Below are 27,366 nucleotides of genomic sequence, written 5' to 3' on the forward strand. Positions count from 1 at the left end.
TAATGCATATCTAGCTAGATTACTTACTAAGTTCTAAGACTCCATTCCTGTTCTGTCCCCGGCAAAAGCATCACCCAGACAGAGAGAGAGGGTTTGTTTCTCCCTCCCCCCAGCTTTTGAAAGTATCTTGTCTCCTCATTGGTCATTTTGGTTAGGTGCCGGCGAGCTTATCCTAGCTTCTTAACCCTTTACAGGTGAAAGGGTTTTTCCTCTGGCCAGGAGGGATTTTAAAGGTGTTTACCCTTCCCTTTATATTTATGACAGTCCCTTATTCCATAGTTGTTGGTTGTTTTGTGAATTGGTCTTGGCAACCTGAAAACCTGTGAGTTAAACAGTGTCATGTTGGCTGATAAAGCACTTTGCTTGCTGTAACAATGGTGCATTTTTCTACTTGTATTTATAGACTTGCCTTTTTTCTTCTCCTTTAAAAGGGAAATTAAACAAAGAGCATAAAGCTGATGAAAAAGCTTTGGATTGCTCTTTGGATTGTTGTAAGTGTCACAAATGTAAATTTATGGCAAACATATTTTTTGGCTTGTTTCCAAAAATTACTGCCACAGTTTCAGCAAATCTCATTGAAATTGAAAGCATTGCTAAAACCCTGAAGTGTCAAGTATTCATTTTTCTGAAAAGAAAAATCATACTTTTATCACACAGTGACACATTTCTGCGTGCAATAGTAGGTAAGATCACACGGCTTTCATGATTAGGGCCCTACCAAATTCGTGGCCATGAAAAACGCGCCACGGACTGTGAAATCTGGTCTCTTGCATGCTTTTACCCTATATTATACAGATTTCACAGGGGAGACCGGCGTTTCTCAAATTGGGGGTCCTGACCCAAAAGGGAGTTGCAGAGGAGTTGCAAGATTATTTTAGGGGGGGTCATGGTATTGCCACCCTTATTTCTTCACTGCCTTCAGTGCTGGGAGGCCAGAGAGTGGCGGCTGTTGGCCAGGTGCCCAGTTCTGAAGACAGTGCCCCACCAACAGCAGCGCAGAAGAAAGGATGGCAATGCTATATCATGCCACCCGTAATTCTGCGCTTTTGCCTTCAATGCTGGAGGGCCAGAGAGTGGTGGCTGATGACTGAGGGCCCCTTTCTGCAGGCAGCAGCGCAGAAGTAAGGGTGGCAATACCATACCATGCCATCCTTACTTCTGCACTGCTGCTGGCAGCGGCTCTGCCTTCAAAGCTGAGCTCCCAACCAGAAGCTGCCGCTCTCCAACTGCCCAGCTCTGAAGGCAATGCCGCCGCCTGCAACAACGCAGAAGTAAGGGTAGCAGTACCACAACCCCTCCCCCCACAATAGCCTTGTGACCCCCTTACAACTCCTTTCTGGGTAAGGACCCCTACAATTACAACACCGTGAAATTTCAAATTTAAATATCTGAAATCATGAAATTTTCTATTTTTGAAATCCTGTGACCGTGAAATTGAACAAAATGGACCATGAATTTGGTAAGGCCCTACTCAAAATTCACTACTCTGCATAGGATTTAGATGTTATATTGTTTGAACTGATTTGGGTAACTTCTGCCCATAGTTACCCCAGTTTATAATCTAGCCACATTCTGTTAAGGCCCTTATAATGCTAGTGGATTCTGTACCCACACATAAATCTCACTGACATCAATGATTCTCTCTACAGACCGAAGAGTCCTTCTGCATAGATCAGATTGCATCATGGGGTCCCAAGTTAGAGGGTATATTAACATATATTGTATTTTTGGATTGGAAAATTAGAGACATTCATTTTCCATTGTGGACTGTGGGGGAGGTGGGAGATTAATATACTGCTACATCTGTTTGAAAACTCACTTTGAAGGTCCAAATTTTTCAGGGTATCTTTAATTATTATTTCAGGTGTTAGGGGACAGCATGGAAGAAGGCACAGAAATAAGACGGGGAGGAGGAAACAAAGGGAATAACAAAGTAGGTTTTGTTATCAGAAAGGGGGAGGTAAGGATCATAAGATACGAGAGCAGATCAGAAGTCAGGATAAACTGAAAGCTCTATAAACCTCTGAACTTGGGGTTGGTTCTTCAGACCTGACTGAGAACCTTTTGTGGCTCATCCATCAGTAATAATAAGGGGCCTGATCCTGTGAAGTGTGAATTTATGAACACCCTGAACTTCGATTGAAGTAGCTCTGAGTTCAAAGAACAAAGCACCTCAAAGTAGTTTTTCAATATCTTGTGGAAACCTGATAATTTCTCCATTTATATTTAGAGCAATAATGCATATCACTTGCATGTGCTGTACAAATATAGGCTAATTTTCACAAAACACTTGTAAATTACAGTCCTGGGCCCTTAAAATTTTTCTCCTATGGGGATTTGCTGTCTTGTAGGATGAATTTTATTGTATGATATGGAGTTTTTGTAGAATACTTAGAATTGAAGGGCTCCAAGGTCGAATGTAGGTGGGTGAGTTTATTCATGCTATATAGATAGGAGAAAACTGAAGCAAAGGGGCTTGCCCAAGGCAGCAAAGCAAATCAGTGGCAGAGCTGGGATGAGAACTGAGTAGTAGTTCCTTACTTCCAGAATCAGTCCAGCAAACCCTGTTGTATACATTATTTGTAAGGGTGAATGAAATAGAAAAACTCTCATTAAAATAAAAAAAATCTAAAATTTTCCACTATCGATATTTTGCAAAGTAATCAGGCTTTTTAAGAAGGTAAAACCACATTTGCTTCAGTTCTGCAATGAGCATCAGCCTGAGCTGACAGGATTAATGAAGTTTTATTTTGGGCTCATTTTATTTGTTTTATTTCATTTACTGTGACCATTTTGGATAGAGTGTACAATGTTTGATGTTTAATTATAATTGGTATGTCCTTGTGTTTGTTACATAATTTAAATTATTGAATTATGATGACTTGAAGGAAAAAATTTAAATGCACAGATAAAGAAATCTTTAAATTAGTTAAGAAAATATCAGCAGAAAAGATCTTTCGTGCAGGGATAATTTCCTTGAAATTCTATGTCTGATGTGAAGATTAATAGTAGATTGCCTTTTAGGGAGCTCTCAACCTGATTCTAATGTCCCAAGTTGTTCTTTTATTATCCAAAACCTCCATAACGAAAGGATTTTTTTCACCCTGCCCTTTGTTCATAATATGGGACTGTAATTGAGTTCATATTTCTCACCCAACCTTTCAGCTGTAATTAATATTTTATTATATCAGATTTTATCACTAAATAGCCTAGCAGCAGAGTACTGAGTGTCACATGCTCACAAAAAAGGCAGGAGTGACTTATTGATGCCAGGCAAGTTCCTTATAATGAGTTATGGTTGAGAGAACACAAAATACATTCACAGTACCCAGCTAATATTCCCAAGCAATGTATGACTTATCTTATTTTGATCAAACCAGGACAAAGAAAAATTAAAGTTAGGAAAATGGAATATTCAGCCCAGTGGATCTATTTAGGATATCAAATATGTGGAGCACCTAACAAAATTATCTGTGCAAGACCAGGTATCTGTTTTCATTATTACATTTTATGAACAGGACCAGTTTAGGTCATATACTTTTTGTACACTAAGTTATTTGAGGTTTTCTAAGCTGTGTTAACTACCTCTACAGTGTGAGAAATGTAAAAATCTGAACGTTGAGTGTTTAAGCTGGTGTAAACCAGAATGAAGGGGAAGGTGTTTTTAATAAGGATTTGAAAATGTAAACTGTTTTTTATTTATGAATAGTAGTAAACAGGACTGGGGAAAATTGAATCATTTTTGTTGTCTGAAATTTAACAACTTTGGTGATCAATGGTTTTCATCATAAAACTAACCACATACTTTGGGCATAATTGACATTCCCAGCTCAGGGGAGAGTCTGCTGAGGCACTAATATCTGTATCTCTGCTATGAATAGGTGATTGCTGAAAAAAATCAAATTAAAGATAGAGGTCTCTGGCAGAACAGATCAGAAGAAGCTCTGTGCTTGAGAATAGACTCTTAATTCTTTGATATCAGCACAAGTATCCACTCCAAAATGTATAACTGCAATAAAACTTTCTTCTCTTTTTATATTTGTACACCAGCTGGCTAGCCCACAGGATAACGGTGTAAGGCGTAAACTTTCCTTTAGGCAGAGCTGTGTAAGGGCAGCTTGTAACTGTGCCTCCACAGCAATTCCTTCCATGCTTCTGCCTTGTTTCCAGGAGAAGTCATCTGCTATAGCCCCTGAATGTTGGATGGATGGTCTAGTGGATAAGGAACTGGACTGGGATGCAGCAGACCTGGGTTTTCTTTCTGGCTCAGCTACAGACTTCCTTTGTACCCTTGTGCAAGTCATTTAATCTACCTGGTGTCTCAGTTTCCATCCACAAAATACTTCACTGTCTCACATGGATATGTGAGGATAAAAATAATGATCAAGAGGAACTCAGATATAGGGATGAGCACCATATCATTTAGCTTAATAGATAGATTACCAGGTGCAGATTACTTCCACTTCTCCCTCATTCCCTAATATGCCAGCCAACAAAGCTCTGCTTTGGAGAGTATTGGCTCCATGAACGTTCTTTTCTACCCCTTCCTGGTCCCCATACACCTGAAGCTGTGATAGGGGGAGGTTGCACAAGGGAGTGGGAGCAATCTTACATCCTGCACAACCATGTACATTTCGGAAAGCCCTAAATAGCTAAAGCCCACTCTGTTCTACTTAGGGTTCAATCCTGCACTCATTAAAATTAGTGGGACTGCTCATGTGCTTAAAATTAACTGCTTACATGCTTTGCTGGACCGAGGGTAAAGCGCTCATCACATTGTGGGATTGAGTTCTTAGCTTGTATGTAGTCTGAGTAAAGACTTCAGAGAGGTAAAACTAAACAAACAACCCTCCCTGACTTGCCTACTTAACCTGTGTGCAATTGCATACCAAAGATAATAGTACATAAACTTTCATCATTGCCTTAAAATAGACAATTACCTTTGATTTTTAGAACAAGTAATTCTATTGGAAGGTAGTAATGCCACATTATGTTTCACTTTGTGAGTAATCACCTGTCTCTCTAGATCAGCATCTGGTAAGAGTTCTAATGTTCTCATACCAAAAATTCCATTCTGCCCTTGTCTGTGTGTAGGGATTACAATGCCTTCTGTGCCAAACCATATTTGAAAGACTAAGGTGCCTGATAAACATAAACAACTTTAATGTTTCCCTTAAGAGGAAAAAGTGTGTGGGTTTTTTTAGACACATAGCACAAATCCAAAAACAGACTGGTGTTATGTATGTTAAAAGGGAGATAGACCTCAGGGAACTATTTGTGGACTAGCAGGTGGACTAGCAGATGTGAGCAGCCCTATGAATATATTTATTGAGCAGCCCAGAAAGTATTAAATAAGTCATCCTGGGTACTATTGTGGGAGTAGTTCTTGGGTAAACTTCCCAAGAAAATCTTTTGAAAAATATATGCCATGGTGCAGTTGTAACCCACACACTTCCTGAGTGTGGTGTTCTGTCCATCTAGTGGCACCGAGACCACTTAAAGAGTGATTAATGAGTCTACTCTACAGCCTTAGCTAAGAGCTTTCTAGCTTTCAGCTCATGCAGTAGAGGCTCATGCACTAAGCTCCAGAGGCCCCAAGTTCAATCCTGCCCACCAATGGGATCTGTCGGCATTACAGGGCAACAGAAAATCTATCCCAAAAAGTACACATTTCCCTGATACTGGGATATTGAGGTACAAGGAACAAAACCTGTAGGATTCATTAGCAAGTGTGAAAAGCGCAAGCCATGTTGAGGACATCTGAGTGGCTCAAAAGTGATTGAGGGGACTTGAATCCTTGTGACCTGCGTTCTTTGACACCATCCTCTTCCTTCAGTTGAAGAAAGAATGAATGAATGAATGAGACAGCTTACCTTTACCATAACAAAGCAAGAGTATGTGTGCTCAGAAGGTGGGAACACTATATCATAAAGATATACTATTTGTATGTCCTTCTTATGAATATATATTGTGGGGAAAAAAATGTGTGGTTCCCTTCAAGCATACCAAATTACCACTACAATCTCCTCCCTCAAATCTCCCCCCTTTGTCTCAATATGCATTCATAATAATCCAGTTATTAATGGCTTGAGGGGCAGACGAGGTTAGCTTGCACTTACTTTATATTTTTATAACTAAAAGAAAACAATTCCAAGTGTGTAAATGTGTATAGTAATTGCAGGGATTCATTTGCATCCCTCTCACCCTATCCTCCATTACTCATTTCACTTCTTCAAGTGTAAGTTGTCTTCTGTTGTGTTTGTACAGTACGTAACAAAAGGGTCCCCCATTCCGACTGGGCACTACCATAATATTACATGTTTGGAACTAATTAGTATTTGAGATTTAGTTTTCTCAGATAGAAAAATTGTGTGCACCCATCAAGATTTTTCTTCATCAGGGTCAATGTTTTTTAAGATGACCAGTTCTGAGATCCTGGCAGACCAGTGGGTCTCTTGTGTCAAATGCAGAAGATCTTGGCTGTGCTTCAGGGGAAATTGTCTGTGCTTTGTGGGGAGTGGTGCCCATTGCTCAGGGCTTAGGCCCTTTGACATGCAGAGGGATTTGGTATGGGAGCCCAGGCCCTCCTACTCCCCTGGGCTCTGGCCCAAAGCCGCCCTGTGAGGGTGATAAAAGGGTCTGACACCCAGGAGCACCTTAAGGCTGCCCTGCCTGGGCCACTTCCTACCATCTGACTGTTGTCCAGTGTTTGCAGTATGTAACAGGAAAGTATGAAGGGGATCAGCTTACCACATGACACCTCTTCACAGCCGGGAATGGCATGATAACTCTTTCCCTCTTGGGGTGGCAGCTGCTTCCTCTTGGGTCTTGGCCCTCTGGCCAGATCACTTCCAAGTCTATCCCTTTCAGAGATAGTCCTTAAAGAAAACACAAAGAATCCACGCAAATAAACTGGGTTAGTATGTGAGAGGACATAGCCTAAGTCTGTGCCTCCCTCTCAAGGTCTATCATGAGCAGCTCCTCCCTTCCCTTAGAGAGGGACTTTCAGGCAGTTGGTGATGAGAGAGATCCTCCCTTTCCTCAGGAGCGGCAAGGTAAAGGTCCTTTCTCTTCCCTGGCCTGCTCATAAGTGAGCTGTTCTGCTCCCTTTTAACTCCTCCTTCACAATGTGTGCATCTCTTGCAAGCGTGGCGGGGCAGGGCAGGGCAGGGCTGGCTGAGCTCAGAGCAGCTCTTCAGCCCCTTGTTAGCCCAGTGTGGGGTTTGAACACCCCATCACACATCCCCTAAGTGATTTAGCAACATATTACTAAAGAATTCTCATATTTGTGCTTTATTGGGTTGGCAAGAGAGGCAACTATGGTTCAAGGGACCTCAGGAAAAACGAGGCAGGTGTAGTGTCATACTGTATGTTTTGAGAATGCTTGTAAACTGGCCTCTGCCACTAACCTGTTAAACAGGTTCCACTCTACTTTCTAACTAATCAGTGATTAAAAGCCTAATTCATTAAAAGGATTATTTTTCCTCCTAGGTTTGATTTGCCCACAAACAAATTCACATTTTGCAAGCTACAGCAACCTGAGTGATAAATTATGATACCGTAGCCTAAAAGCAGGAGTTTGATAGAAATCCTGCATTTTGCAAAGGTTCTATTATAATTAGGTATGTTATTGTTAAAGAGTGCTAGACTACGGAGTCCCTGATCTTTGTCAGTGGATCAGCGTGCTTAGTTTCCCCAGAACTATGGATGCATCTGTCAGGAATTATAGGAAAGAATTAAACTATAGTATGGACAACGTGTCATTAGGATCAAGAAATACTAGTCAAGCCTGTCTTACGTTAGTTCTTCTTGGAATCTTCGGGGGGGGAAATTCAGAGTTTGGGGTTTGTAAGGCCTGGCAAACACATTCAGTGCCAATCTGGCATAGCTGACTCTATGTGAAGAATATCTGTAGATTCAGAAATGCTTTATCCAATTGACTTTTGCCCACAGGAGATTCGTTAGTGACCATATTCTCTGTCCCTGTCTTTGTAATGTATTGAATTATTAGTTTCCTGGTTAAGCAAAGCATCCAAATTTCTCTGACCTACATGCTTTTGTCTGAGATCTCTGTAATCTATCTAGGTTTTTCCAAGTAGAAGTTAACTTAACGTTGTTAGTTTGTTCTCAGAAAAACTTCTGGCAGGTGTCATAGCCAGTTTACCTTCTATAAACAGATTATCTAAACATGACTTTGTAACCAAGCAGCCTTTAAGAGGCTATGGCTTGCTTCCCATTTCCTTTCATTGAGATGTTTCTGTAATAGAGTCATAAAGAAGATGGTGAGCTAAACTGCCAAAGACCTCAGTAGCTGTGCTAATTCTGGAGACAGAAGGAGCAGACATCTTTTCTTGATCTTCATTTGTTACAAATTTCTTTTTGGAATCTTTGTTACCAGATTTGCCTGTTACTTTGGGGTATACTCATTTATTAGGGTTACTTTTCGGGTGGGGGGGTTCTGTAATTCTATCAGTGTACTGCTTGTGTCACGTGTGTTTTCATATGGAGCTCTACTTTTCCCTTCTGCAAGTCCCCTCCCAATGGAGCTATCCTGCAGGACCTAGGTTCCCTAAGGCTGGGTACACACACACACACACACACACACACACACACACACACACACACACACACACACACACACACACACACACACACACACACACACACACACACACACACACCAGAGAGGACCCAGTCAATCAGCACTTTCAAGCTGACCCCTTTTACATCCCTGGACTCAGTGGGCTGGGTCAAGCAGCACTTTCAAGCTGTCACCCTTATATATGCCACAGGTTCAACATGTCCCTATCCCCACTTTCACATTACAATTGTACTGGTAGTAACCCACTTGATGAGCAAAGCCCACAGTATTTTTGGGCGCTACAGGGATGTTTAGCTTAGGTAAAAGAAGTGTTGCTGCAGAGTGAATGGGGAAGCTAAAAACACAAAAGAGTAAAGTTCAGAGAGAGAAACAACCAGCTTATTTATTGGATAATAGTGATAACTACACAAGGAGAGCCTAAACCAACATAACATACATTATTAAAGGTTAATACCTGCGGTAGAAAGGAAAACAGAGAGAGAGAAAGAAAAGGATTTCACCGCTCCCTGAAGCATGAACTGGTCGGGGTTCCCAGGTGATGGTGGTAGCTCAGGGTCCTGAGTGCAGGAGGCAGGCAGAGCCCCCAGCACGATCAGTCAGGAGATGGAGTCTCATTGGAACTGATGCAGAGGTTTGGTCCATCCATCAGAACACTTACTTGGGCATAGGTAGGGGGTTTTGTAGAGAAAATACAATGGTTCAAGGGAGAACACTAGATTTGTTTATGGGTAAACTGATGACTCAGGGGTTTTCTTTAGGCTAGACAATACGAGCTGATCACTCTTGGCTATGGGTGGTGTTTTCTTCCAGGGAGCTGACAGTGCAACTAGGCTGCTTCAGTATTTTGGATATCAGTCGAGGATTCATTACTAGAATTGGTTTGATAACTGCTGAGCTGGGTGTGTGCAGGCGTAGGTTCATTAACATCTGGAGCAGAGATCCCCCATGATGCAGTGCTTCCCTGCTTTTCTGGTCCCAGAGTTCAGTTCGGTTCTCTGTTCTGCATTCCGTATGCTAATGAGATGAATCCCTGTCCCATCTTTCATGCAGATGAGGCTAGGGGAGTTGTCTCTGTTCTCCATTCTGTATGCTAATGGGGATTTCTTAATCTTGTCACCCTTGTCAGGAGGGGTCTAAGTGTGTCTCCCAACGCCCTTCACTGCTCTCTGCAAGCCTTTTCTCTGATTAGTTTTGGTTCAGGCAGAGACTGGTGGGGGAGGGGGTGTCTTCCATGAGTCAGGGAGGCTAGATACTGTGCCCTGGTTCCCCAAGAACACAGAGCTGACTGGTATCATCTTAGGGATTGTTCAGGGTCAAGATCCTGCCATCAACTTTGAATCCTAGAAAGTCTAAACTTGGAAAAGGGGCTAATATAAATATTTCTGTATTTAATGGAAACCTTAAAATTCATGGCAGATGAACTGTGGCCAGAATATGCAGTCTTCAGAGCTCCTCTGACTCTTCTACAACTAAGATATCATCTAAGTAAATAAGCATTTTCACTCTCAGGGCCCTTGGGAGATGAATAATTGGTCGCACTCTTGTAATGAATGCCCTTGTAGCAATACACAGGCAAAATAACTTTACTTTCCACTGCTATAGTACTCCTCTACAGGAGAACCTTAGGGATTTCCTGTTTGTATGCATAGGAAAGCTTTGCTTGGATCTACTTTTGCCAGAAAATCCCCTTTGTAAACCGTGACTTTTAAGTCTTTGAGACTATCCATGCGAAACAGTTTGGCAGTCATAAAAAGGCTTAAGAGTTTTGTATTAAAAACTAGATGCATCCCTAGTGGACTTGGGGCTGTGAAGATATAGCTTATTTAGGCCACCTGAGAATTAACTTTTGGCAGTATCTCTAGGGTCTCAAACTGAGCCTTCTTTTATCTCCTCAATTACGGCTATTGAGATATTTCTGCCTATGACTCCTCGCACTATAATGTAGGTGAAATATACCATTAGCCCTCTGACACCCAGTGTAAGATACAGGGAGATTTAGTCTTTCCCAGATTTGAATAAAACAGTTCAGCTTTTCTGCTGTTGCCTGTAACTGCACTGGCCAAAGATGAGGAAAGACTTGCTGCAAATTACTGCAGAGAGGCTGCCTAGTAGGGGCTAAGAAGGTTTGAATTGCTTATTTTACAAGTAAATAAAAAACCACTATTTTCCTGTACCATCGTTTTGTTATAGTGGGATCATTCTGTTCAAAACTCAGCAGGTGATTAGCACTGAATACCATATTTTTTAGTCCCTCTCCTGCTTGTCATGGGGAACCAACCATCCTATAACACAGAGATATGACCAAGCCTCTGGAACCTGTATCTTCTGTAAATCATCTTATTCCTCTTTTTACTTCAGACATACGGACAAAAGTGACAGGAATTTAAAAATGCACATCTTCAATTACAGGAACATCTTTCTTCTCAACAGACAAAAATCTGATAGATTCAACCCGTTGAAAACATTGAGGCAGGTTAAGAAATTGGGAACTGACATTCAGTAATAGTAATTGCTTACGCTTTTTAATTTGTAATTACTTTGGACTGAACTGGAGCTGGCAGTTCCATAGCTTTCAGGTGACACAAAGCTCGACTGGTAAATTTTAAAGACTTGTATTAAGGGTCCGTAGTTTCATACTGGTATAAAAACTGCTTCCTTGAATAGAATAAGTACAGAATAAGTTTGCCACTTTGTAATATAATTTTATCATTACAATTTGATTTATTATGCCTTGCTAAGCTTTAAGGCCCCTGTTCGGCAAGGTACTTGAGTACATGCCTAATTTTAAGCACATGAATTCACATGCTTAAATAAAAGCATGTGCTTAAGTACCTTAATGAATTGGGGCCCTAGTTCTTTAATTCAGTCTTCTGAATATTGTCAATAATATCAGTTGTTGTGTTTAACCTCTTTCTCTTACTTCTTATACTTGATATTCGGTTTTCATTGGTAACATTTAGAAATTTAGGAGAAGTTTTGAGTGTCTACTTTAGTTTAAGCAACCCAGAAGTCAATAAATTTGTGAGAAGCCAAATAAATTAAAATGATCCAACCAATAAGTATTTTATACAATACCCAAAAGGCCACACAAGACCATAATGTATCTAATTTAATTGTTTAAGCTGGAACCTGTTTGGGGGTATTAAAAAAAATAAAAATTGCAAGAATTGTTTTTCCCACATTTTTCAAAATTGTACATAACATTTGAATCCTCAAATTAAAGAAAAATCTCAGATGCTCTTCTGTAGATTGAATATCATGTCATTCTGCTTAAAATGAGATTTTGAATTCTACTTAACTGAGGCCTTAGAGTCTTGTAGTAGAAAAGCATAGCACAAACTAAACTTAATTAAATTTCATTCCTCAAGAAAGTTCCGTTTTAGTTATACCAATATCTAGTATATTTTTTGCACTGTCTACTTCAGTGTAGATTTTATTTTCATATCACAGGTAGATAGATTGTATTCGAGTTACAATTTGGCTGTATGAATGGAAAAGGAATAATGCAACATTAAACAAATGGAAAATATGACTAATATATTAGAGGAAAAATAGAGTTCTGATTCAGTGCTTACTCAGTTCACTAAGATTGAACCTTAAGATCCCTTTTCAGCATTAGCAATTCAGTTGTTACATATTAAAAGAAAGCAGTTTTAACTGTAAGATTTTGGATTATAATTGTAATTGGTGACTTTATAAAATTCATTAGCAAGATGATCTCATTTATACAAATGTAATACATTACTCATAAAGTTCTGTCAGGTTGCCATTGACCCAGGTGCTTATAATGTGTTAATTTACAACAGACAGACAGCAATGTGTGAAAACTGGGCAGCAGATAGGATTTAGATATTTTTCATTAGCACTTGGACTTTGATAAAGGGGAACAGAAAAGAGCTGCTTGACCTTTCAGTTCTTAAATTATTAAAGAGCAAATAGATTTGAGGTCTGGATGCTTGCAAATCTAATTTGTCTTGTGTAAGGATGAAATGACATTTTGGGTTGGAAATTGCTCCAGTCAACTTAGTTCTTTCTTTAATATATCTGAAGATGAATAGATGGAAAGCATTGAAAATGTAATATACATGGAGTAGTGCATGCAGTATAACTAATACGAACTTGCCAGAGTAAAGACTCATGTGAATGACAATTTTGTTTCTAAAACATTTAAAATTTCCCATTATAATTGCTGTGTGGAAAATGAAAAGAATATTTATTTTAAACAAAACTCAAGCAGGCATTTAAAATTATCTTGGCCCGAAGTCCTGGATTTCTTGGTCCTGGACTGCTGCAGAAATAGAACTGTTAGACTTAAGGGCCAGAACAAGTGTAAGGTCCAAAGCTTTGCAGTCCATCAGTAACAGCATATCAGACATCATTGAGAACCATGGATGCTTACCTTTTGAAATGGTATAAGGCATGAATTTCTAACTTCCAAGTAGCATAAAGCAATGATCTCTAACTATAGAAATTCATATCAGTTGCTAAATCATGTCAGAAATTAAGTTGAGGGAAAAGCAAGATTGTAACCAGAGTCATGTGATTTTAAAATGTGACCAGCTCTCAGTAGAAATCCTTTGGTGGTTCAATACAAATGTTTGCTGGTCCAGTTTAAAAAAAAAAAGTGCTGGTCTTAAACTAGTAATCAGCTGTTTGGGGCAGGGACAGCACCTAAAACAATGGGGTCCATTATGAGGACCCCTCAGTGCTATAGTAATAAAATTATTAATAATCAGAACAAAACATGGTATCATAATTTATCAGGGAGACTGTACCCTCCAAAAGCATATGTAATGTTGTGACTTTGTAGCAATTACATACTTGAAATGTAATTCATGTGTTAATACATACAAACTACACAAGAAAATGCAGTCAATTATTACATTTTAGTTACCATAAAAATACTCTAGCTAGCCTTACCAACTCTTTTCCTGCAATCTGTGATCACTGTCCTTCTCATGGAGATGAATAATGATCAAGAGTCATTAGTCCCCAGGGAAGCAATAAAGTTACAGCCAAATCCTCTTTAGAGAGATGGGTTTCACATTTGAGAAATTTAGAAGCACTGTTTTGAACAATTATAAGAATGTTATGATTTCACTGTTTTCATGTATATTCAGAAATAATGTTTCCTCGGTTCCTGTTTGAATGTCCATGAGCTTTTATGTTTGAGGAAGACTGGCAGTTTCTTCTAGGCCCTGATTCAGCAAAGCACTTAAGCACATGTTTAAAGAGAAGCATGTGTTTAAGTCCATCTGTATTATGCAAAGCAGTTAAACATGTGCTAAAGTGCTTTAATGAATCAGAATTATGACGATTATACAATTATAAGAATATATGCACTCGCTATTAACAGAAAGTTTATGTAGAATTAGGCAATTAGACTATTTAGAATTTTGTTTCTGTTTTGTATTAGTGAATGGGATTTAGGTTTCCCCACTGTTATCAGAGTTACCAAATTTCAAATATAACTAACAAAATAAATGTAAAAAAACTTTTGTATTTTAGCCATCAGAAAGTATATTCTTTTTCCTGAATAACAATCTGCTACCAAAATTTTAAATAGATTTTCACTTTATTATGTATTTCATACGCAATTGTAATGCCAACAGTTAAGCAAATATGATTCCTTGGCTGATTTTTTTTCTATTTATCTCGCCTTTCTTTGTCTGTATTGATAGTTGTGCTTTTTTTTCAAGCAAGTTAACAGGTTAAAGGATTGAATCCACAGCCTCTTATCTACTTTTTGTAAACAAAAAAATACTTGTTCAACATTTTAATACTCATCAAATATGTTTCTATGTATGTTCCAACTAGGAAGTATTCTGTGTTATTTGTCATATAAAAAGTCTTAGATATTCACAGCCAATTTTATTTTCCAAAGAGAAATGAGGTTATTTGGGAGGAGAAGGGGATGTGTACTGTAAATTTATAGACCTGAGTATTGACAGTGTGTTTTTATGTCCTTTGCCTTCAGCTGTCATCACCTTTTCCATAAATATTTGTTGGTGTGCTGATGTGATTTCATAATGAATTGGCTGATTCAGATGTCTTAGAATAACCCATATTTTCTCTCATTCTTTCTTTTCCAATTTCTTAGTGTCTATCAAATAGTTGTTGAGGAAGAGCGCCCTCGCAGGACCAAAAAGACAACTGAAATCCTGAAATGCTACCCAGTGCCCATTCACTTCCAGAATGCTTCGCTTTTGAACTCTCAATACTACTTTGCTGCAGAGTTTCCAGCCAACAGTCTTCAAGGGGCTCAGCCTTTTACCATTGGTGATAACAGAACCTACAGTGGTTTCTGGAACACTCCTCTTCTACCTCATAAAAGCTACAGCATTTATTTCCAAGCTGCTAGCAGAGCCAATGGGGTAAGTCTTATGACAGGTGTAGTCTTATGCAATATTAGTGTGTAAACAGATTGTTGGTTCTGGACTGTGTATTGTTCAGTGTAGTTGCTAATGAGAGAATGAAGAAACCATGAAATTTAACAAGTTGAGTTTAAAAAATAACAGTGTTGCATGATTATTAAGGACGACAGAAAAGGGAAAGGAGGACACCACATACTTTTGTCAGTGGAGAGTGGGCCTGATAGCGCATCATTGCCAGAAATACCACTGTTCTGCTTTATTTTCATTTCTTACTAATGCTTCCAAAAGTTGGCCAGTGTTTCTGTCTAGCTGCCTTTTTTAAAGAGGGAAATGCTGTGGCTACTTTGGTGAAGTTCAAGCCAAACTTGATTCCTGCTTCAATAGCATATGTATTCTTGGTCTGTCGAATCACATTACCTTGGTTTATAATATTTTGAACTTCCATTTTCATTTTTGCTTGTCTTGACTGAATTAGAAACAGAAAAACAGTAAAAGAAAAATAAGTAGATGGAACTGAAATGAGAAGTATGCACAAAGGCCCTTGGAGATCATGTTTCATCTGGCTGATTCTTCCTGGATTGTTTTCTATTTCCTGAGCAGACGTACCCTTCAATTCCTGATAAGCTTTGGCTGTCTCCGTTGACAGCCTAGAAATGTTTTCTGCCAGATACCATAATGGCCACTTTTTCACAGTACACTGGCAGTACAGAAATGTGAAAACCACTGATTATTTTCTTTCTTAAATTGTCTAGTATGATTCCTAGTACTGTACTTACTCGTAAGAAAAAGAAAAATCTCCTAAAGTCAATGAATAACCAAAGAAAAAATGCTGCATACATCATGTCCTATACGTTTATTTAATCTTCTAGTGAATGTTAAGTGAAGTTTTGATGGCACATGGCCAAGTGTATTGTGTTTTAGTTGTCCATACCATGAAAAGTGCATTGGAGTCATTTTGGAGACTGTTAAACGTGTGATCAAACACACAGAATGGACAGTTTTCTTAGATCTTATCAACAGTTTAAAAATAGAACGATAGATGATTTTCTTTGCTTTGGATACAGCACAAGAAATGACCTCTCCTCTTTATTTGACACAGGAAACCAAAATTGACTGCGTCAGGGTGGCCACAAAAGGTATGATTAAATTGAGTCAAATTTTCTGGATATAAATCTGTTGACCTCTCTTTCATGTATTTATGCAAACCTCCAGAAATGTTTACTTGGCTAAAAAGACATCTCTGAACCTGACACTGTATTTTAAAGTAATCACTCACATGTCTAGCTGAGACTTAGGAAGTTTCCTACAAAAGCACAAATTTATTATACATTTTTAGTTGCCTACATGAACAAGTGTTCTTTTTAAACATACTCTGTGGTTTTTATATGATCTCAAAATAAGTATTTTTGACATTTGTATATATAATAGGACTGTTAAAATGCTGATAGCAGAGTACCCACTAGCTGCTTGTACACATGAATAGTGAAAAATTACCCTTTCCTTATAAGCAATTCTGGTGTTTGAATTGCTTTATAAAAGAAAAGTGGAGGGTGTTCACAGACCAGCTCTTTCTACTGCAATGCCAGTACACTGTACTGCCCAGTAGGAGATACAAGTTCAGACAGCAATAGCTGTAATCCTGGTCCCCAAGTAGAAAAGATTAGTCATATTGCTCAGGTGATATGCTTTAGCTTTGGAGACTGGGAGTGGTTTGTGTGTATCTGAGTATAGCCACATTTCTTTAGTACCTCCACTGGATGACAAGACAGAGGTCTGAAAGAAAATTTGGGGGTGGCAATTTAGAGGTGGAAGAGTAGAAAAGGGAAGGGAAATGTTGCCTCCTAGTTTGGGTGCCTGGACAGCCTGCAATAAAAATATTTCATAAGCAATTGGTCATAGTCCGTTTTTGGAGGATCACACATCTCGGGTTAAGTGACTCAACATAACCTCATGCAGAATCAACATGAGGAGATTTTACAATTCAGCAACCACAGGTGTCCTTTTTTCGCCATACCTAGATAAGGTAGATGAGACCCTTATTATTTTGACATGAGAAATGTCAGCATGTAGCGCCTCACATCTGTGCCTGAAAACTTAAACTGAGGATGGACTGCCACCCTCCCTAATACAATAAATGGAATTTTGGTCACTTTTCTCATCTAGTTCCTAAATATCTGGAAATGAAAAAAAAATCCCTAGTTTTCAAGTTACTGAGCTCATTGCTTAGTAAATAATTACTAACTTTCAAGTATCTTCATTCTAAGCAGATGAAACATAGAACAACAGATGAATTCAGTGGAAAGTAAAACACTAGACTGTTCTCCAGTAACATACATGAATCCAGCAATTGATTAATTTACACCACAAATCATGATAAACAAGTTTTTTTAAATTATTTGGAGATTTTTATTTGTAATTGCTAATGAATGTTCAATCATTTGGACCACTTGATGGAATATTTGTAATGCTCATTTTGAGATGAGAATTGCTTTGTGCAATGAAATTGCTTTCATAGCAACAGACCATGTCAAAGTAACCTATTTGTTGAAAGGGACATGAGAAAATGGAGCTCTTATTTTAAACACATGTCAATTTGTTTTATGTTTTGAAAGCATATTTCTGAGTACTTTGTAATATCTTTGTCAAGCCTATAAGATTGTTAGAGAAATAAGAGGTGAGGACTTTGAAACAAGAATTCCCCATGTTGGGCTTTGCAATCCTAAATGTTCCAATTTTAATGAGGTGCTGCTGTAAAGCATTGTTTCCTGTACTACTAAACTTATGATGACATAATACAGAGCAATTTCACTCGTTGCTCAAAATGACATGCAGAGTCTGTTTATATTTTAACATGTAATATATAATTGTTTTATCTATAGTTTAAAGGTCAGATTATGCCTGAATCTGGCAAGGTTGCTTAAGGAGCAGTGAGCCTTTCACCCCTTGGGTTTCCCACAAGTGCTAAATAGAATAGCAGGACCTCTTATCTTTGAGGTGCAAATCATCTCATTTGCCATGGGGAAGAAGGAGGGCCATGACCCCACACCCATTCCCCTCTATACTTGTCTGCTGACTTGGTTGACCATACGCTGGGGATCTGTGTGAACCATCCAAAGGGCTGGTGCAACGTGTACACTTTCCCTACTCTGAGGAAATGAGAGGCCTTTATGACAAGAGGCTCGATCTCTGACCGTGATCTCCCTGGGTCAGTAAAGCTTTACACTGCTTGTAACTATGCAACCTGATGTGATTATTTTAATGCATATAAAGTGCTGTTATTAGACAATTATAGCTGTGTTGTGTGGTTGTGTTGCTATACGTATTACAGCGGGCACTTGTGCTTCCCATAGAAAAGGTTGCAAAACAGTCTCCATTATCACATTTGTTTTAACATATTCCTGACTTTCCAAAGCATTTGTATTTTGGGCTGAAATCATCCTTATGGACTGAAATTTGAAGATTTTTAAAGATAGAGCAAAATCTCTTCATTCATTAATCATGAATATAGGTGGCAGAATCTGGTTCTTAAGTGAGACCTAATGTTGCAGCCATTTATAGTTCTTACTACCCTGCAGACTGTCATATGCTTTAAGGCCCTGATCCCGAAAACACTTGCATATGCACTTAACTTGAAGCACATTAATAGTCCCATTGACTAAACTCAGGCTGCTCATGTGCTTAAAGTTAAGCACATATTAAGTGGATCAGGGCCTGTATCATAAAATGAATCCTGTAAAACCCACTAGCTGTGCAGTACAGCCAAGTTGCTGTTTTTCTCCTAAATTCCACCAGAGTAGAAAGCTTCTGCAGCTCCACTCTGTGGAATTTGAGTCGTCCAGGGAGCATGTCAATATACTCCTCCAAATTCTCATTAGCCCAGGTTACCCACTGATCAGCTGAGCCAACTGGTTTTGGCAAAGCCACCTGGTTGTCTACACTCAAGGAATGTAGCCAGCAGGTTTTGAAGTCTGCACCCATAGGAGGAATCCAGGACTTGATTTGAGCATGGTCTTTAAAGCCTTTTAGTTATTTCCCACCCTCCCCCTGGTTGTCTCAAATTTAATTTGTCAAAATTTAATATTAGTCAAAAGTTTTCTGTGTCCCTCAAGACATTCGTGCAGTTGGAATTGTGGTAGAACATGGATTGAGTTTTGCAGTAGTTAATCCATGGTATGTTGGATGCTTTTCTCATTTTTGTACACTTTGTGGGAAAGGTTTCTTGCCTTCGTCCAGCAAAGCACTTAATCAAGGACTTAACTTGAAGTACAGGTAGTCCTGAATGAAATCAATGGGACAGTGCATGTGCTTAAATTTAAGCAAATGTTCAAATGCTTTTCTGAATCAAAGCCAATGTGCTTAGTACCTCACATGAACAAGCTCTGTAGAATCACTGAAGTGTCAGCATAAGCAGGAGAAGAAAATGTCTTGTGAGCAAAATATCCTTTTACTTGAAGGCTTTCTACAAAAGATGGCCTTAACCCTGTATAGCCATACCCAGGTGTATTCTGATGCAGGTTCTATGTCTTTATCTGGATAATACTTTGTAATTCCATTATTTTAAATCCTCAGTGCATAACAGTTGAAACAAACGTCTTGTAAGCATTAGCTCTTTACAAATGAAACCGATAGACTTTCAGAGATCATATAAAAATCTTGATTGCCATGATTATAATGTTGTTTTAAGATCAGCATGCTGGGTTCTGTATAACTGAAGCGCCCAGTGCTGCTCCTTTAGAAATCAAATGGAGGCTTGCCACTGGCTGCACTGGGAGATGGGTTGGGCTCCATGTTTCTTTTTATCTGAGTATGGTGAAGAGTTTTCTGGTGCTGCAAAATAAGGCTTTTGTTATTTTTATGACTATTCAAAGTGCATACAAATGTGAGGACTGAAGGGGTGCCTCCTATGTGAGATAAGATAATTAAAATAAAAACAGGATAGATTTTCATGCAGGTAACAAAAATGGCTTTCATATGTCTGCTCTTTCTTTAAGCTAAATGATGATAAAAATCTGTGAAAAGAAGGTTGAAAAACACCAAAACATGCTAACTGTACAATTATCAACGTTGTGGTGATTCTTGATTATATTAAGAATGTATTTCCTGCTATGACTTGTTACAATGTCTGAATAGTGACCATTTTGGCATCTCTTAAGACTCCAGTTCTCAGACCAAATAGAAAGAGAGGTTATTATTCTGCTCTTGCAACATTGGGAGGCTTTCATTAATTATGAGAGAGAAAAGGCTATTATAATATTTTAAATCCAATAGCAACAGTACTCTAGTAGCTACTAGCAGCACTGTGTTGCAGAGGGGTATTTCAAAATATTATGCAGCAGCAGTTTTGAGTTTAATTGTCTACAGATGGTTGATGATCTATTTTCCTCACTCGTTGCCACATTTCTAATAGCACCCAGGCTGTTCTATGTAAATTAGTGATCTTTCATATAATCTTGTCTTTAATTTTCCAATATTTTTCTTTGCATCATTTTCCAGCTGCATCATGTCGGATCTGACCTTTTAATTTTTTTAAGTATTTCTTAATCTATATGTACCATACTGTGTTTAACCATTTAATGACAACCATAGTGCTTCTGGCAAACAAAGAATCAGAAGATTTCATTGTGAACCACAGTAATACTTATCTGTTGGTACAGCCCTGCAAAAACAAACACCTGCCAGGAATAGTTTAGGTATACTCGTGCCTGCCTCTGTGCAGGGGCCTTAACTAGATAACCTCTTGAGGTCCCTTCTAGCTGTACATTTCTATGATTATATGAAGAAGAGTCAAGATACTTTAGGTGTGTAGGCAATTCTGCTTTCACCTTTCATTGTTTTAGTGGGAGACTATAAACTTGTTTAGGCCCAATCTAGCAACTACACACGTTTAACTTAAAGCATGTGAAAAGTCAGTAGTACTGCTCGCATGTGTAAGTGTTTGCATTTGCAAAATTAGGACCTCTATCAGGAAGATTCAGGAAAAAATGTGTATTAACTATAATTGAAGAATATTGTACAGGAAAATGATATTTTAAATAAACATAGGAAAAATGTACTGTGAAAGTTTTAAAAGCAAAAAAGAAATTGGTGTGATTTACCTTGACAAATTAAGGTTGGAGTTATCTGAATAAGCACTGAATTTTTGCAGATTAAATCCAATGATGTGGCCAATGGAGCCAAGCCTCAATCTTTAGTTAATCAGTTTTGTAATTGCTAAATAATACACTTTGATTCCTTTTTCTGGATGAAGGTTACACACAAAAGCTTATTAATATCACAGAATAACCAAACTAACAAAATAAGAAAAACTGATGATGAAGAGGCGCTTTCGTGGTTTTTTGTTCGTTTGTTTTTGGTTTGGGGGTTTTTTGGTAAAACTTTGAGACAATAATATTGACCAAGATTCTTCTTGCTAGCATAGCTTCAGTCTGGCTTTTTCTTCCTCATGCATGCTGACCTGGAAATCTTCCTTTGCCTTAGCTGCGATAATCGTGACTCAGCTTACAACACCATACATTCGCATCGCCCCTGCTGCAGGCGACGACCAGCTAACAGGTCAGACATTCAAGTATAGACAAGTCATCTTGCACATTTCAGAGTCATTTTCTTTGTTTCGTTTTACCTCCATGTGTTCTTCATTTTCTGCTCATAGATTGTTTACCACTATGTAGGGTTTTGGGCGGGAGGGGGTTTGTCAGCTACTACATCCATTGAATTAAGTTATGTGCTTGGCATCAAAGACTTACACACTTATATCCATGTATGTAAAACAACTCCACTGCATGTTTTCATTGTGTGTTTGATCTTTGGGATGTTCCTTCAAGAAATATAGCTGTCCTAGCTTTGCAGCAGTTGTAACGTCAGTCAGGGTTTTTATATAAGTATGTGTGTGGGTGTGTGTGTGTGTGTGTCTATTTTTTCCTGCATTATTAGATCAAGGCATTGTGGTTATCATCTTGTTGATTTATTTGGGGTCAGAGAGGGACACTTTCATAAATCAGAAAATATTGTGGTTGGTTTTTTTAACTGCAGAGTGGTTTGAAGATAGTTGTATCTAACAGTATTTCAATGTACATAAAATCAAAGATAAAGAAATAAAATTGAAACAGTGATCACTGATGGGTCTTCGATTTAAAAGAAAAAGGCCTACAAAGTGACATACAGAAATGCACAAAATTATAAGGTTTTTAAATCTAATTTACAAAATAAATTCAGTACACATGTGAGACCATTATTAGGCTATGGTTTGCCCAAGGCCGGTTCAGAATGTAGCAAAAAATCCTTATGAATATGGGGAAATTATTCATTTTCTCATGAAATAAACACACTCATAAAGCTTTTGAGGAATTTGGAAACCAGTGTATTCTGAAACAGAAGAAAAGTGCATTAAATTATTTTAAGGTGAGTTTGATGGAATATGTAATATAGGAAGTTAGATCTGCTCCATCAACGTGGTGCTATCATAAACCCATAGGCATTTCCAAAATTACTAGCATAATTACTTGGGAAGGATCCAAATGTTGCTGTTGGAAGGGAAGAAAACAGTTCAAATGTTTTGGCATCTGGATACTGTTACAGCCAACCAGAGAGAGAGAGTTAAATGATATCAACATAACATAGAAAGGCAGATGATCCACCATTGTTGTGTATATATATATTTATATATTATTTATGATTATATAAGACTCAAGCCTTCACTTAAATTAGTTTGTTTGTAGTTGACAAACTGTTAACTGATTCATATACAATTATTTCTATTGAAAATAAGGAGAAAAATGTGGTGAGAAGATGCAGGGGGTAAGGGAAATACAAGCTAAATATCTTACCTCTTTGAAGCACTGTCCACAGGCATTTTCAAAACTTACATTCTCTGGGTTCTTTTCTGGAGAATAAAAGTAAAGCTTTGAAGAGACAAGGAAGGTCTCTTCCACTTACTTCAGCAAGTTCTGACGACTTTGGCACAAGAATGAAATGTGCTTACGTAGACTTTCTCTATTTTGAGGATTAAAGCTTTTTATTGATGCAAAACTTAGTAGTTACAGAAACTCAGTGAAAGATGTCCACTCTGCAAGAGAGAAATGTTTATAAAGTTAACACAGAGGACAGGAGATATCATAGTTGTAAATACCAAAGTACTTAATTTGCTGCTTTCTCGATGGGTACTTCATAACAAAACAAAAGTGGCTAAGGCCACTCCTAGTAACCCTCATGCTTCAACTGCCTTCAGATCTGCTGCTTTTACAGTTTTTCAAATTTTCATTTACTGCGCAATAATAATTTGTACAGTAAAAGAAAAGACATCAAATAATAAGTGGGCAGCTAAAAGGGAAGAAGTATCTGCTCAGTTTCCCTGAATAGATCCCTCCCCAATAGTTCTGCTGCAAAGAAGAGTGAGGGACAAACAAGCAGTGGACCCTGTCCACAAACCCTGTGAATCCCAAGACAACAGCAGGATGCCAGGCTCATCCACAGAGATATGTGTGCCTTCATGCCTTCTCTGGGTCTCCAGCAAATTCCCCTCTCAATGGCAGTGATATGACTCTAATAGAACCAAGTTATAAAGACTTATGTTCCCAGTTTTCCCCTTAAAGGGAATTCCCACTTTTGAAGGGGGTGAGTCCATATTTAATTGCCTCCCTCAGCAATGCTGGGCATGAGGAAGCAGGGAACAATGTGCGTACTCCTTTTGGACATCCATTGCCCATCCACTGCCCTTGTACCGACTTCTGGGTTGTGAAGGTCCCTCTTAGGATTGAGAGGAGACACTGTCAAAGAGGTGTTTTGAGCACCCTTTCTGCATGGAAGAATCTGCCTGTGGAGAGTCTTCTCCATGGGGGGATTTTAGTGATATGATTGGATTATTGCTTACTGTGAGGCTTGCATTGTAAATCAGGTTGCATAGCATTTTCTGTTATAACACCCTGTTTCCCCTGCTTGTATATTTCAACATCTAACTTTTGAGATTGAAAATGTCCCTGCTCGTTTCCACCCAAAAGTGATTTCTGATTTTTAACACCTCGGGGTGGGGGGGAATTTCCATTTGTTTTTGAATTGTGGAAAATGGAAGGAAAATGCTTCTCCCATAGTTTAAATTAAAAATCCTGACCACCTTCCTAAACACTGGTAAAGCCAGCTGCTCTCCCTGCTCAGCTAAACCACCCTGGTTCAACTCAGCTCTCAGTACAAACCTTCCCCAACTCAGCTCTTTCCCTCCTCTGTCAGCAACCTGTCCCGGCCCTCCCTGATATAGTTTGTCCTCTCATCATTAGTCTTTCATGCTGTCCTTCCCCTCTCTCCCCCCCTTCCGATATATAAAAGAAGAGGGCTGCCAGGTTTAGGAACAGCCCCCTTCACCTTACGGCCTCTCCATGGCCTGGATCATACGACTGGAGGCAGCCGCAAGTGGCAGTTCTCCTTTAGCTGCTGCTAAATGCCTTGGATGAAACTGGGACTACGTTAGTACCACATAGTGGGTTGCCGAGGCAACTGTTCAGTTTTCTCAGCAACTGGGGAAAATAGGCAAATAAAGCTGACGGAATTGATCAGTGAATATATTATTATCAGTAGCTGGATGATGCAGGGACTTTTTTTTCAATTTGAACATTACAAAAATAATTAACTTAGTTCATCCATATGGTCAGAAGGATAGGGAGATAGTTCAATATATTGTATCTGTTCATCGTATGCCGTAGAATTGACTGCATATACATGGAACAGAAAGTATTTCTTACAGACCAATTACTATATTGTCTGGCCCTGATTTTTAGACCATAACATGGGCTCCATGTTTGCACCTGCAATGGTTGGCAAATGTGATTGGTGTCATTTACAGGTCTAACTACCTGTTTGTACCTGCGTATTATGTAGCTAAGCGTCTAAATGGCATCGGTTGTACTTGCAGTTATTTGCAAATTGGGGGCACAAAAATCCAGCAAAATAAATATTATTATGAACTGGATTAAATCTTGTTATGGGTTGAGTTAAAACCTCGCTATGTGTGAACACACTCTTCATTTAAGTTAGTTGTCAGAGGCCATTAAGGGTCCTACCTAAAACAAGGCATAATGGAGTCTGGCCAGAAACTAGCACCATGTGGGCATAGGGTTTCGCTGGGTGTTGTTTTAACCATGTGCATGTATGTATCTGTGGATGTGCAAAAAATCTAGTGAAGTTGTTGGGAGCGGGAGGAGAGAGGAAGAGCAGACAACAAACAGAGAGGCTTGGAAGCAGGAAGTAAGCCAATAAGCAGTCTGTAAGAACGGTGTGACAGTGGAGAAGTCTACAGTAAGGTTCCGAGTCTGGTGCTGGTTAAAGAGGCTTGGGGCTGTAAACAAAGAAGCTGTCCCCTGTGTTTTGGTTCCTCCTTCATTTGGAGAAGAAGGACTTTGTACATTCTTTGTAAATAAACATGCTTGCATCAAAGAAAATACCAGACTTCATCATCCATTTCTGCTCCGAGCTGAAACATCCCCAGGGCCCCAGACTTTGACTAGCTGCACAGGTTAAAAAGGGGCAATACTGTGAACATAGTAAAACCCCATTTTCCAACCATCCTTAACCAAAACTCACTCATGTGTGAAACTAGAGAAAGCTCCCTCATTGTAAATCACTTACCTAATAACTTCTGAGCCACTCTGGATGTTCAGATATTTTGAAGTTCTCAAAATATTTCTGATAGACAGGTTTGTATTTATATATATTTTCATTTGCTATTGAAAGTTGAAGATGAAATTCATATGTTCTCATACTTAGGGGAAAAAATCAAGGACAACATGAAAAATGTCGTCTGAAAATAAACACGCAAGAAATTAGTACATACATTGTGTATTAGAATAAAATAAGAATTATTTTGGGATTAAAGCAGAGTGACACATAAGAGATGACTGTAAGATACTGCACCTTGCTTCACCATTTTGTAAGACACTTATCATAGAATCATAGAATATCAGGGTTGGAAGGGACCTCAGGAGGTCATCTAGTCCAACCCCCTGCTCAAAGCAGGACCAATCCCCAATCAAATCATCCCAGCCAGGGCTTTGTCAAGCCTGACCTTAAAAACTTCCAAGGAAGGAGATTCTACCACCTCCCTAGGTAACGCATTCCAGTGTTTCACCACCCTCCTAGTGAAAAAGTTTTTCCTAATATCCAACCTAAACCTCCCCCACTGCAACTTGAGACCATTACTCCTTGTCCTGTCCTCTTCTACCACTGAGAATAGTCTAGAACCATCCTCTCTGGAACCACCTCTCAGGTAGTTGAAAGTAGCTATCAAATCCCCCCTCATTCTTCTCTTCTGCAGACTAAACAATCCCAGTTCCCTCAGCCTCTCCTCATAAGTCATGTGTTCCAGACCCCTAATCATTTTTGTTGCCCTTCGCTGGACTCTCTCCAATTTATCCACATCCTTCTTGTAGTGTGGGGCCCAAAACTGGACACAGTACTCCTGTGAGATGAGGCCTCACCAATGTCGAATAGAGGGGAACGATCACGTCCCTCGATCTCCTCGCTATGCCCCTACTTATACATCCCAAAATGCCATTGGCCTTCTTGGCAACAAGGGCAGACTGCTGACTCATATCCAGCTTCTCGTCCACTGTAACCCCTAGGTCCTTTTCCGCAGAACTGCCGCCTAGCCATTCGGTCCCTAGTCTGTAGCTATGCATTGGGTTCTTCCGTCCTAAGTGCAGGACCCTGAAGTTAAAACTTCATTCAATAGTTTCAGAATGTCCATATTTGGTATTCTTTGGGCCCTCATCTCTTTTCCTCCTTCCAACATTTTAATGAAATAACATGCTTGGAGTTAGGATTAAAATGTTTCATGTTTGAATGCATGTTCCTTAAGTGTTGTAAAGTGTCTGGGCTACTTACTTTTAAATTAAAAAATTTTCATTTATGATTTAGTAGCACAGATACCTACTGTACCAGATGCTATTCAGATTGATTTCCATCAACACACTGTTTTTATCAACCACTGTTACACATGCAGCTGGAAGACTAAACTTTGTGTTGCAGTGTCTTTGTAAATGTGATGATTCACATTCAAACAAGATACATCAGAGGCTTTTTGTAATTTCTTGTTAGAATAAAAATACTTTTTAAAATTAGAAAAACTAAAAAATAGTGACACTCATAAAGCTTAAATTAATTACACTGTAGATAACTGAAGGTCTAGATGAGCGGTGTAGTTTAGAACCATGTTATAAACTGATACAAAACTAATCCCAATTGTTTTGTTTTTTTCTGCCTTATGGAATTATTGGCCGAATAACATTTAGAGATTTATCAAAATGTGAAATTTACCACATGAGAGTTATTGGAATACACTGGGCCAAATTCTGCTCTCAGTCATTACAATGTAAATCTGGAGTAATTGCATGGAAAGTCATTGACTGA

At 38.9% G+C, this 27,366-nt stretch overlaps 1 protein-coding gene across 11 annotated transcripts in view; it reads left to right on the top strand.

Annotated features, from left to right (window-relative positions):
* The window catches only part of PTPRM (protein tyrosine phosphatase receptor type M), a 720,827-nt gene that overhangs the window by 454,492 nt on the left and 238,969 nt on the right, over positions 1 to 27,366 (top strand). For 6 of the 11 annotated variants that reach the window (XM_074944607.1, XM_074944608.1, XM_074944612.1 and 3 more), the window contains exons 12-14: positions 14,703 to 14,976; positions 16,076 to 16,112; positions 21,454 to 21,528. In XM_074944607.1, the coding sequence (XP_074800708.1) occupies positions 14,703 to 14,976; positions 16,076 to 16,112; positions 21,454 to 21,528 (386 nt within the window). The remainder of the gene's footprint in view (positions 1 to 14,702; positions 14,977 to 16,075; positions 16,113 to 21,453; positions 21,529 to 27,366) is intronic. The other 5 variants (XM_074944611.1, XM_074944617.1, XM_074944613.1 and 2 more) reach the window with 1 other exon arrangement.

The sequence above is a fragment of the Natator depressus genome, chromosome 2 (genome assembly GCF_965152275.1).
Source record: "Natator depressus isolate rNatDep1 chromosome 2, rNatDep2.hap1, whole genome shotgun sequence".
Taxonomy (NCBI): Eukaryota; Metazoa; Chordata; order Testudines; family Cheloniidae; genus Natator; species Natator depressus.